The 13,433-nt window shown below is 37.1% G+C and overlaps 2 protein-coding genes across 2 annotated transcripts; both read left to right on the top strand.

Moving 5' to 3' along the window:
* The first annotated feature begins 1,721 nt into the window (after nucleotides 1-1,721).
* LOC131316324 (cyclin-dependent protein kinase inhibitor SMR10-like) lies at nucleotides 1,722-2,659 on the top strand. The gene has a single exon (XM_058345648.1). The coding sequence runs from the start codon at nucleotides 2,100-2,102 to the stop codon at nucleotides 2,517-2,519; it is 420 nt and encodes a 139-aa protein (XP_058201631.1). The 5' UTR covers nucleotides 1,722-2,099; the 3' UTR covers nucleotides 2,520-2,659.
* Nucleotides 2,660-8,414: 5,755 nt separating this feature from the next.
* Nucleotides 8,415-9,318, top strand: LOC131316314 (18.1 kDa class I heat shock protein-like). The gene has a single exon (XM_058345640.1). It carries the CDS (start codon nucleotides 8,647-8,649, stop codon nucleotides 9,124-9,126), a length of 480 nt encoding a protein of 159 aa, XP_058201623.1. The 5' UTR covers nucleotides 8,415-8,646; the 3' UTR covers nucleotides 9,127-9,318.
* The last annotated feature ends 4,115 nt before the right edge of the window (nucleotides 9,319-13,433 follow it).

Here is a 13,433-nt window from a genome sequence, read left to right as displayed (position 1 = left end):
GTATATATATATATATGAGATATGATTTTCATAATTACTGATCTCGCTCGATATGTATCCCGGCCCATATATGTGCATGAATTGGGACCCATATATATATGCATGTGAGTGAACGTAAAAGAAAGCAGCAGATCGATGATCCAATGCTGGACTCGGTCGGCAACCGTCTGATCATGCGTATCATGTGGATGAGAGATTATTTAGACATTTATTATAAGTATACGTTCTCGGACACTGTCGCGTGGTGTGCGCTTCTGCTCAATTTTTTTTGCTCGGCAAACGAACGATTTTATAGATCTCAAAGGGGTACATCAAGAACGATACATCTTTGCTCAAGGAGCCAAAGAAACCAGCACAACCATAAGAAAAACAAAACAAATCATCCAACAAAAGGTTGAATGACGCCCCTACGGATTATGTTACAATTTTACTCTCCGAATACCATTTAAAAACACCTTAAAATCCTCCACAGAGTACACTTTGATATCGAAATTCATATATCTAACAACCAGAGTCCTTCATAATTTTTCGTTTGTTGGACAGTTTTTGCACGGAGACCACTAATGCGTTGATGATCATGCTGGAGTATCAAATTTTGAATATCATATGATGTATCACCACTGTATTGAAAATCCAAAACTTTTTTTCCGATCGAATTTGAAAAGGAAAGCTTAGGGGGTAGGTGAAGCTCTGAAAAAATATAGTAGATTGTGATGACTGATGAGGGTAGTTTTAGGGAACGCAAGAAATTTTTTAAGAATACGACAAAATTCCGGGACTGACAATTAATTTTACTTTGGTCCATTCATATTCGATTCTAAAAATTAATTTCTTAGAGTTTAATTAAGTCGTTACAATACTACTCTTTGTTCGTACGTATGCTACGCATGAAACTAGATTTGAACCGCTTTTTTATTGCCTTATTAACACTATAAATTTGTCATCAAAATTGTCTATTGCCTCTCTACTTTGAACAAATTAATGTCACTTTGTTTGCCCCACCTACTTTTATTTGTGTCAACATTTGAAAAAAAACATTCATAATTTTTTTTTGCCATTCCAAAAAAAAAAATGTTGATTTAGCAACGGGATGATAATCACTAATAAAGCGACCCGAATTTTTTTGAAGCACCGGAAGTTGAGAAAAAGAAATTCACTCATCGAAAAGAATACTGTGTCAAAGTTTTCGCGCTTATTTTTCGACACCTAATGGTGAGAATTGAGAAGAAATTTACTACAACGGAAAATAAAAAAACAATTGTAAATGAAAAAGTGAAATCAATTTCATTAACCTCTTGCTTTCTTAAAATAAGTAATAAAATGTCGTGAGAAAAGGGGAGTAGCTTTTTAATACTACGAGAGATACTACTAGCTCTATTTGTTAACATCGATCAGATATGGTTTTGCTTTTAACTACCGCTAACCACGTGCATAGATGCATCAAAGTTCGTAGAAATCAGAAAAAAGCTACTCCTATCTTATTCAAGAAATAGAAAAAGAACTTAGCCTCGAGGTTAGTCCGGTAGGTTTGCTCCTCACATAAACGATTAATGTTTAATTTTTGGGATGAGATCGTAAAAAAAAGTATTGTTTGTGGATCCCATAATTTTGGCGTACGTAGATGGCCTGTCTTGAACAGAACAAAAAAAGAAAATTAATTAAAGTGCGAGTAAATTGATCCAAACATGCTCGTGACCGAAAAAAAGAAAACAGAGAACTCGTGTGGGTACAGAGAGAGAGAGTGTCTAGACTCTAGAGAGAGAGAGAGAGAGGCCGTTATGTGGGTTTTATGTGCATTGGATCCTTCGCCAAAGTGGGTATGATCATGAAGAAAAAAACCCACCTTCTCTCTCTCTCTCATCCAAACCAAAGTCTTGGAAAAGCTAGAATCGAAAGAGTGCACTTTTAAAAAATCCAAGAGAGGGTGAGTTGGTGATTATGCTCTTTGACAAAACCAATTCTTTATAATCATCACGCATCCGGCCCCCTAAATTTCCTCTCCTTCAAATCTAAGAGTCTCCAACTTTTACACTTCTTGTCCATGTTTTCTCTCGTACCCTTTCAACTCCACATACAAGGATTTCAGTTCTTTTTCCTTCATGGGCACCTTTAAGAATCAACAGAATCCCATCGAATTCATGAATTCTCCGTCGAGTGCGGCGTCGACGGAGATTCAAGAAAAAGATGAGCAACGAGAGCAAGAGGTAGGAAAACACGAGATCTTAGTTTCCTCACTGAGGATCAAGACACCGTCTAGAGGAGAAATCAAGAAGGATCGTGAGGACGAAGACGAGGACGGGTTCAGGACTCCGACTTGTTTGGAGCAGAGAATTCCGTTGGTTCCCCAGTGCCCGCCGGCGCCAAGGAAACCAAAGTCAACTCCGTCGAGGAAGCGAAAATGGGCTTTTGGAGGAGGGATCATACTCGACTCGTCGAGCGAGGTTGAAGCTTTGTTTCCAGCTTCTTCTCTTGTGGCGGATCTTGGTGGTAAGGTCAAGAAAGTTAGAAAAGTAAATTAATGGTAAATTAGGGAGCGTTAATTATGCTATGTGTAAGCTCAAACTATGCGGATTAATTAATTAAGTGGGTTCTGTTTCCCCACTAAATCGTTTTTTTTTTTTTTTCTATATATGGTACAAATATGTTGTTATAACGTCCATTTTCTTCAGTTTGTTTTTCTTTTCTTGTGGTTGGGAAATTCATGTTATTTAATTTGGTGGTGCTTTGGCTCAAGGCCCAGATCTAGCTAATTCTGTAAGCTACTAAGCTAATGGTGCAAAAGAATATCATTCAAAAATTTCTCCAAATATTCTTTTTTGTACTTTTTGAGCAATCAAAAAGTCTCAAGTGTTCGGGCTAAATGCAAAAAAGAATAGTATTTTATATGTAATATGGTAATTGCCTCCAAGCTTAACTGTCTTTAACAAAAAGACAATTATTTTATATAACCCAAATAAGATGTTTAATTTCTACGCAAAGACATTTTTTGCGAAATAGTAATCAAAAAGCAGTTTAAATTTTTTGTCCAAAGTCACTCTTTCTTTTTCTCAATAGAGTGGTATACATGTAGACCATGTATTTCGTAGTACCTAATGTTTAACTGTCTGACAATAAGAGGACGAAAAATATCCTTTAAATAAATTAGGATCCCTTATAATTAGGATCCTCTAAGAAATAGTACGGAGTAAACGGGAACTATGCATGATTCGTGCTCTATTTGGATGAATTTTTGAGAAATTTTTTATGAAAGTAATGATTTGAAATATGAGTAATAAGTAAAAAAAAAATGAAAATAATAATTAGAAATAGAGATAACGAGTAAAAAGTCCAAACACACTTAAACATGCACTGATCTCTCTCTCTCTCACAAGTCATACCCACATGAGCTAGGTTTTGCAAATTGTTTGCATTGACTTGCAATGCTGCATGATTCTGGTTCATCATCGGAAAATGTTTGAATTGAGTTTCCCAAGAGATGCAAACATCCTTCACTGTTGTCACCACTAGGGTGATGAAACCCATGGGGTACTATATATTCTTTTTGGGGGCCGTAAATTAATCAGGTGCATGTCCCTAACTTGTATCCACTCCTAGCTACTAGTTTTTATGATTCACAAAAAGAGAAATAATTAACAAAGATATTAGGAAATCAATAAACCCCTTACAAGCAAAAGGTGGATTTGCTTTCCGCTGCATGCATTGTTAATTGGCTGGGTCTTACATGCAGCTAGCGATGATGCGTATTCTTAAGTACTTCTCATCATCTCTCCTAAACCTTTAATCACATGATCTTAAATATATAAAAAGAACCTGGCTTTACTGCAGTCCTCCAAGGGGGACTGCACCCTCAGGTTGGCACTAATTTTTGGGCTCTTCCAGATCACGCAATTAAAGATGATCGGAATCGTTTATAGACAGTGTCAAGAAAAAAATTCTAAAACAAATTGTGTCGATTGGATATTGGGAGTTGAGATATTAGTGTCCATTTATCTTGAAAAATATCACTTCGATGCACTGATCATTTGAACTGCACTAAGGCCAAGTCCGTTTTAAAATTATAGTAGTACTTAAATTAAAGCCAAAGCGTAAAAGTATTTGCCTTTTCGGAATTTCCCACCAGAAGATTACACACATTTATATATATTTGTTTTAAAAAAAAACAACAAATCATCGGTTTTATTAGTTTGTTGATAAATATATTTGCATTAAGTTTTCTCAATTCTCAATTTTATTTTTTGATCGGCAAATAGTTAATTAATAAAATCAACGAGGGAAAAAGACAAGCACCTGCTAGAAGATAATGATACATGCAGCAAGGAGAAAGTCCAAGAAACCAAAAAAGGAACCATCCAAGAAAAAGTCGAATGGAAGAGCCAAAACCAAATCTAAGAACAACGACCTAAAAGGCTAAATTCGACAACCTAGAACCAAAATAACATGAGTTTATGCCATATCGATGCATCCTCCACCATAGATGATCCTAAAAAAAAAGGGGTGTTTTACGTCACAAGGTCTCTTCTAATTAATAAAACACTTAAATCTTATGAAAGTGTCTAAAATCTTAAACCTTGAAATTTCTTAAACTCTAGGGTACCTTTTAAAAGTGCCTAAACCCCTAGGGTACCTTATAAAAGTGCATAAACCACTAGGGTACCCTATGAAAGTGCCTAAACCACTAAAACCCTACAGGAGTTGATGCCATATCAATGCATCCTCCACCATAGATGATCCTAAAAAAAAGGGGCGTTTTACGTCACAAGGTCTCCTCTAATTAATAAAACAATTAAATCATATGAAAATGTCTAAAATCTTAAATTCTAAAATTTTCTAAACCCTAGGGTACCTTATAAAAGTGCCTAAACCCTTAGGGTACCCTATGAAAGTGCCAAAACAATTAAAACCCTACAATAGAAAAGTGCACCCTAAAGCGCCTAAATCCTAGGGTACCCGCATCGAATTACTTTTGGCCGCATTGAATTGCACTTGGCCGTAAAGAATTACACTTGGTCGCATCAAATTGCTCTTGCCCGCATCGAATTACTTTTGGCTGCATTGAATTGCACTTAGCCGCATCAAATTACTCTTGGCAGCATTGAATTGCACTTGGCTGTTACGAATTACTCTTGGCCGCATTGAATTGCTTTTGGCCGTGTTGAATTGCGCAATTGGCCGTATCAAATTACTTTATGGTCTCGCAATTCGATGCGGCTAAGAGTAATTCGATGCGATTGTATCTAATTTTTTAAGGCTTGATCAAAGCCGACTCATAAGTTTTGGAGGCCGGAAGCGAACCTCTTGAATGAGGCCACCCTATATTTTTCATATAAAAGTGGGCTACAAAGAGTCATAAAAAAAAATACAAAAGATTTACCATACCTCAAAATCCATCATTTGAAAATTATTTTTCTCGCACTTTTTGCTGCAAACGCACTGATTAAGTCTCCATAGTCAAGCTTCTTCTCCAATTCCTTATCGATAGATAACATAGCCAATCCATTTAATCTTTCTTGAGACATGGTTGACCGAAGATAATTTTTGATCAATTTCAACTTTGAAAAGCTTCTTTCCCCCGATGCAACTGTAACTGGTATAGTCCACAATTTGGGCCTATTTTGTGTAAATGAGGCTAGTGTGTGTGTGTGTGTGTATATATATATATATATAGGAATCCTAAAAATTTGGAGGCCCTCGTTTTTAATTTTTTTCGAGAGCCAGAAGCGCCCGCTTCCCCCGCCTTGGCTATAAGCCGGCTCTGGGCTTGATGCACAAGGTTCGATCAAGACACTATATTGCACGATATGATACTCTAAAACTCTAAGGTGACACTTTCATTTATAAATACTCACATTTTTGTAAAAGTGCACCTAATAGTAATTAAATATTTCATCCCTCTTTAATCATTAAATTTCATTTTTTCTGTACTTAGCGGTAAAAATCTCCAAAAGAAGGACCACTCCCAGCAACCCACTCCATTGCTTTCAACATATTCCAGCATCAAAACCCAAGAAGCAGACCACAACACGTACAGAACATGACAGTAACAGAGTAAAACCGCAATAGAACCGACAAAATATCATCACAACATTGGGGCCTACCCTCAAACAACCACAACAATGCTCCAAGACTCAAAAAAAAACCCACTCCAAGCAATCCAAGTTCAAATAGAGCAACTCCAAACATGATCATATCAAGATTAGGAGCTACTACTTAATTATCTATGGATAAAAGCTGTTAGACTCCCTTCTTGTGCAGAAGTCTAGTGTAGGTTTTGGGTAATATTCTGGGTGGGTTAGGTTTTCGGGAGGTTTTGGGCTTCTACTTTTCGATCTAGGCATTTGTAGGTCTTTGTATTTGTTTGATTTGTAATGTTGTATTTGGGCTTTTTGAGGCCTTTGGGTGTTTGGGCGTCCTGCCTTCTGGTTGTAAGGCTTTGCCTTTTTATCCAACTTTGGTTGGATTTCCATCCCCTTTTCCCAATCTTGATATAACCTTGTCGAGTTTCCTAATAAATTGTTGTTTTTGCCGATGGAAAAAAAAGAGAGGCCGTTTATCTGTTTAACTGGTGCCGAAATCTCAAAAGCATTTGAAAATTGTATAAATTACGTAAATGAAAGTTGCATTTCCATTACAAAAAGTGTTATTAAAAAGGGAAAAGATGATCGGATCCAATAATTTTACACAATTGATATCAAATCTAAGAAGAACTTTTACCTTTCAAGAAATAAATACTAAAAAACAAAGAAGTTTTACTACTAAAGAAACCTCTTGGGATAAACTTAGAATTCGGAAAACGATTTGGTGAAATGCTTTAACAGAGTAAGAATTGTAGCATTTCGGTTTTGTTTTTATTTTTTTAGATAAACGAAATTGTTTATAATTGACCCTAAATTATGAAGAAGAACCATTAGAGCGGTTCATATCACATTTGGGTATTCAACTAGACTTTGTTTTTTTTTTTTGTGCAAAAAAAGTTTTCAACAACTTTTACGCTCGAAGCCTCGAAGTATGATGGGAAAACAATAGACTTTTTAATGTCCAAAAACGATAGTGGATCAGTCTGGGTACAGCCCATATCTCCTTAGCAGACCAAAGCTGATTTTCACTTGGGCTATAGGCCACTGGGGATATAATGTGATCCAAATGGTCGAATAGTTGAATTGCTTGGTGCCTTGGACCGAAATGGTTGGCAAATTCGGTTGAAGGTATAAGTAATAAATTTGTCACTCTCTCGAACAGTTTAAACTTTTAGATGAATTTGTGATTAACAATCTATTTTCTCAGTACTCATACCTAACAACCAAATTTACCATTTGTCCTCTTTTTTTTCAGTACGCACCCCCTACCCTTTCGGCTTTTCCCCTTCAATCTGTTTTTTAAACTGTTTTTAACTGTTCCCTTTGGTATTGCAAACTTTTGCGGTGTGATTAAGCGTATTTTCGATGGCTGTAGCCGGTCTTGAATTAAAACTTGCGTTGCGGCCGTTTTAAGTTCCCAATTTTGTTTTAAAATTCCACGGCCCCCTCCTACTTTTTTAACGGCCCATATAATAGTCAGGGCTGGCTATATCAATGGCTGTAGGAAGAGATTTTAGATTTTAACTTCAAATTCTGCTCCAAATTCTAGATTTTAGTTAAAACAAATATACATGTTTACTATAGTATTGGGATTATGATTAAGCCATAGCTTGTACTCCTAGTAAAAACTGATATTGTTTATTGCAAAGGCTGAAAATCAGCTTCAAGTCTTAGAATCTAAAATCTGATTTCAAAAGTATCGCAAACCCAACTTCTTTAACATCAGATTTTATTTCCCATTTCAACTTCCAAGAATCCGACGATAAGCATTTTCAACAAAACACTCACAATAGCTTGTTAAAATTTAAAATCTCAAAATCTGCTCCTATATATGATCTTTAGTAAACACCCACATAAGTACATGCACTCTGTTAAAAAAAAAAAAATTTAAAAAGATTAAGTTCATGTACAAGTTTGTGGACCGGCCTATTTTAAGTCCTACGGCTACATGTGATCCAAAGGCTCAACAGTTCATGATGGCCAATTTTGTGGAGCATTGCTTTCAGGTCCCCGGAGTGGTCTCGTTCGGTTTGGATTCTAAGAGAGGTTTTTGAAAGTAATGAGTGGAGGGAGATAGATATAGAGAAAATTTGTAGGAAACTGTGTCTAGAGATTTTGAGACGCCAAAACAATCTCTCTCAAGTTTAAGTTCTCATAATTTGCCTTATGATAAAATTGTTGACGTCTAACGATATGATCTCCTCATCCAAAACTATTTAAATTTTGAGATGGGCCACAACTTTGATTATCCCTTTGCTCAATTTGAAACTGGTTTGATTTGGTCCAAAAAGCCCGTGGGAAAAAAAAGCCCTGTGGAAAAAGGTAGAGAATGGTGGAAGGTTGGAGAAGGCGTAGGTGCCATGATAGCAAAAGAAGAGCCATGAAAGTACCAGAGTCCTCTCTCTCTCTCTCTCTCTCTCCAAAGGCCCTGAGAGTACCAGAAGGCTCTTCCCTTTTTGCTGTTCATCATCTTTTCATATCTATAAAATAGGTGCTCACACAACTTCACCCTCATCATCAGATTCTTCCAAACAATCTTTCTGTTCGAATCGTTCTTCAAACCATAGAAAAAATGTCTCTCATTCCCAGCTTCTTCGGTAGCCGAAAAACCAACGTCTTCGATCCGTTCTCCCTGGACATCTGGGACCCCTTGGATGGCATCTCCACATCCGCAATCGCCAACGTGCCATCGTCAACGGCTCGTGAAACCTCTCAATTCGTCAATGCCCGGATCGATTGGAAGGAGACCCCGGAAGCTCATGTGTTCAAGGCGGACCTTCCGGGGCTGAAGAAAGAAGAGGTGAAGGTCGAGGTGGAAGAGGGAAGGATTCTTCAGATAAGTGGGGAGAGGAGCAGAGAGGAAGAGGAGAAGAATGACAAGTGGCACCGCATCGAGCGCAGCAGCGGCAAGTTTTTCCGGAGGTTCCAGCTCCCGGAGAACGCCAAGATGGATCAGGTCAAGGCTTCCATGGAGAATGGAGTGCTCACTGTGACCGTGCCTAAAGCTGAAGTGAAGAAGCCCGAGGTTAAGGCCATTGATATCTCTGGCTAAGACAAAAACTTGTCTTCTTGATGTTATGGTTTGTTTTCGACGTCAACATGTTATGTACTGGTATAACCTAAGAATAAAAATGAGTTGAATGTGTTTTGTGTGAGAGTGTTTTTTTGTGTGTAAAACCTGATAAGGAAATGTTGCCTATGTCAGTACGTACTTGTTTTTAATAAAAAGTAGTATTACTTTCAAGTTGTTTGTTTCAAATTTTGGGCTACAATATTTTGTGAATCATGATACTAAGCGGCATGAGATTACAAAAAGACCCATTAAATTAGTCGAAAGCTCTCGGCTCCTTCCGATTAGGGTTGATAAACGAACCGAATATTTCATTGTTCAAGTTTTGTTTGAAAACTTGTCGAGTTGTAAAGAAATGTTTGAGGTTAGCTTGTTTATGAAACGAACCGATGAGCTTTGATCAAGCCAAGGACGAACTTATCTTGAGTAGCTTGGAATTTTTAGACATCATAAATCGAATGATCCAAACTGTAGTTTGAATTCAAACATGGTTCGAAAGCTTAACGAGATTAGCTTGATGAGAGTCAAAAAGATGTACAAGATTGGTTTGTTTACGTAACAAACCTTTCCCAAACAAGATTTTAACGAGCGAATATGAGATCTGTTTGGTTTGTTTTACCGCCCTATTTCTAATTTCTAAATCAAGCATTTCCGGGTTCTGGGTAGGATCCGGAGCCCAGACTACTTTGTGGTGGTCCTGCCGTCCATGTAAGGCAACTTGTGGCCTCAGAAGCCTTAATTTGTTGGTATAGGGTTCGACTCTCATATCCGTGCTATCATATGCTGTGTTAAGCTTATTTTACGTGCTTCGCCCGACTTTACTTGGGTTGCTAGTGAACGGTGTGATGGGTCCTTGGAATTGATCATTCCATTGGACCGAATATCTAGTTAACCAAAAAAAAAAAAAGATGCTTTATTCTATTTCTAAGGTCATGGATCACATGATTATTATGCTAAGATATGAACAAAGCATGGCATATATAGACAGGCACCTAACATACGTTTAAACTTGCAAATGCCGGTTTGTATTGATCTTGAAACGAATTATTGTTTCATGGAAATCCCAGTGCCATGTGAGGATAGGATAGGATATTCTAGCTCCATCAAATTAGGTATGAAATGAAGTTCAAGCTACCAAATTGGGACTCAAGGGTTTGTTGCTTTGCTCTTGATGTCTCAGATTCGAAATTTTTCAGGTGCTATCAATTCCATGACTCCGTACAAAGCTTTGTTTAGCCTATAATTGGGACCCATGTAAGCGAACAGGGGGATTAATCCCGCAAATTAATCGAGATACGTGTAAGCTGGCTCGAATAACTGAGTTATAAAAAAAACTACTACCAAATTGCAGGAGTGATAAACACCCAATAATGCATATTCTTGGTGCTTAAGTTCTTAGTTTTATTGTGTTTATATTTATAAAGTTAGTGTTTTATGCGATATACAAGGTAGATTTTTGTGTGGTTCAGATAATTCGTATAAATAAAACGCATTTGAATGCTAAGGAATGCTTCGGGTGCAATCAAGTACTCAAGGCCACGTGCCACCCCGTTGTGGTGCTCGAAAAGATGGTTTGGAGATTGCTCGGGTTGCCCAATGGTCAATGGAATTGAAGAACATGTAAGGATTTTACCAAAACTATTCAATTTCTGACCAGCTGAGGTAGAATCATCATATCTTTTGATGTACAAATTATCTTGGATCCAAACCACTTGGGTTAAAAAATAGATTCGACAAACTTTCCAACGGTCTAAAGAACACCCAAATCCAAATTCGGAAGTGTCCGGAGCGAGCCAGCAAAGTTCCCCAAAAATCTATCAAGCAAAGCCAGTACCGGTACTGGGTATTTGTCAGTACCGGTACTGGCAGTCTAAAGAGTAGAAAATCCAGCCCGTTGAAGCCTGGTACCGGTACTGAGGAATTTCCAGTACTGGTACTGCTTGGGAAAATTCTGCAAATTTTTGTTAACTTTTTAAATCTTCCATTTATGAAAAGTTTTCACTTTTGGCAAGTTTTTTGGATATTTTTTGGGGCCTTTTGGTCCTTTGTAACCCATCTTTTAGGCCATATATATATATATATATATATATATATGGGTGTATGCCATTTATGGAAAGGATGGGTCATTAGTTAACTTTAAGCCTAAGCTTTCTTTTTGCTTTCTAGGATTTTCATAGTTGTTCTTCAAGCTTTTCAAGTTAGTTTCTTCAAGAACTCAAGTAAGTTTAAGTGTTTTGCTGTTTTTTCATGTATTAATGTTGTAGCTACTTAGTGGATCTTCATATAAATCAATTTTGTTTTCGTTTTTATCTGTGAAATCTAATGTCTCAATTTCCTAGCATACTTTATCTTTCTAGTATGGTTGAGTAGTCACTTAGGCTTGGTCATGGGGTGATATCTTTCCCGTAATTTAGTAGTTTTAATGGTTTTTATATGACTTGATCATGATTTTAGTAAGGAAATGGCCTAATCTCTAATTTTCTGCCAAACCAAAGGGCTAATACCTTCTTTGACCGGGTGTTGCCCGGAGTTTTAATCTTGCACACAGGGCTTGGGGCTTTTAAGGCATTTGAGTTAAATGTCTTCTAAACGAGATTAAGTCATTTCCAAGCTAATACCATGATTATGCTCGACTTTTACCGTTGAGTGCTTCGGATTAAGATTGTCTACGTCTTGGCTTAGAGTTGTTAGAAAGAAACGGTTAAAACGGCTAACTCATTGGGTGATTTGAGCCCCTAGACCTTGCCGCTTGTTTTAACTAAGTTCAAATGTCATTTCTAGTCTTTTTACAATAGTTTTCCACTTTTTAAAGTAATACCAACAGTTGGCTGTCTTAAACACCGAAAACCTCGCATATAACCTACAATCCGAACAAGCTAAATTCGATCACCCTGTGTATGATTTCGGACTTACCGAGTTATTCTGCAAACAACTAGAAGTCCTACGCTTTGGACTATTACATCTGAGAGTGCATCTTTCCATCGTAAGCAAGGAGACTTTTTTTAAAGAGCCATGTCATGTATGAGCCCAAACAAAGCTGCTTCTTCTTTTGGTTGTAACCAACAACAGTGCTGATAAAGAAAAATAAAGGCGTTTTGTTAAAAAATTGGCAATAAAATAACACCAATTATTATGAGAAAAGTTGTGGGTGATGTAAATCTTGGATTCTTTAAGGTGGCCACATCACTTCAAACTTATCGCAAACGAGGCTTTGTAGCAGCTCTCGTGCTCTAAGTTATCTTTCTTCTTCTTTTTTGGTTATGAACGTTTCTTCTTTATTTTTGTTCACAATGGGTAACGGAAATTGTGGATGGAATCGACTTTGATCAAGCCGATACTTTTGTGTGTAGTTTTTAAAAAAATTAGCACCAATTTAAAAAAAAAAATTATTATTATTTATGTAAGTATCACATGACTTTTTGTAGGAAATAATAAAATCTCATTAGTCTAAAGTTTTAGGACGGAGGGAGAAAACAATAAATATAGCCCGCGAAAGCTCTTAAAACAAACTATATATAGCGTCCAACCATTGTTGTTTTCTTAATCCCTAAGGATTGATCAAGAGGAAACAGGAGAGCAAAGTAAGAGGCTTATGCACTCGAATTTATAGGTACGACTTCCACAGAATTCGGGTTGGTGCTGTGCACTGTGCTGCGTACCTCCGAGCCATCGGATGCACGATTCGACAGCTCGGATCTCATCTCGGCAACCAACGATTAAGAGTCGTTCATTGCCGAGATAAGATCTGAGCTGTCAGATGAATGATCCGACGGCTCCGTGCCGTACACACCATTACACACCATCATCCCCATTTCGACTTCCACACTCTAGTAGAAAATCTATGGGGTTATTGGATTGTTTGTTCAATCATTAACTTTCAAACTTTGAGGTTTGCAATACTAGTGTAGTGGCTGTTTCACATAGTTTTGTTTTTGCTATTTGCAAGGAAGATTTACAGGAAATCACGTAAGGAAAAATGCATTTGGGTTCATTTCGGGTCCCACACAAATTTAGGAGCAGTTTTGCTCCTACGAATCCAAAAGTAATACTTACCGATATCTATTTGAGTTGATTTTTTACAGGGTCCCATAAAATAATATTCAAAAATTTATGGATATTTTTCTAGATTTTTGTGGGACCCAAAATGAATCCAAACGAGTTTTTCCTTATGTGGTTCCCTGCAAATTTTCCTTGTAATTAGGATTTCCATTTGATTTTTGTCCTCATTCAATAAAATTTACATTTTTTAATTTTGCGTCAAAGTTTTATGGATTATTGGTTCATCCCGA

Source organism: Rhododendron vialii, chromosome 1a, assembly GCF_030253575.1.
Source record: "Rhododendron vialii isolate Sample 1 chromosome 1a, ASM3025357v1".
Lineage (NCBI taxonomy): Eukaryota > Viridiplantae > Streptophyta > Magnoliopsida > Ericales > Ericaceae > Rhododendron > Rhododendron vialii.
This window is presented reverse-complemented; position numbering and strand designations above follow the sequence as displayed.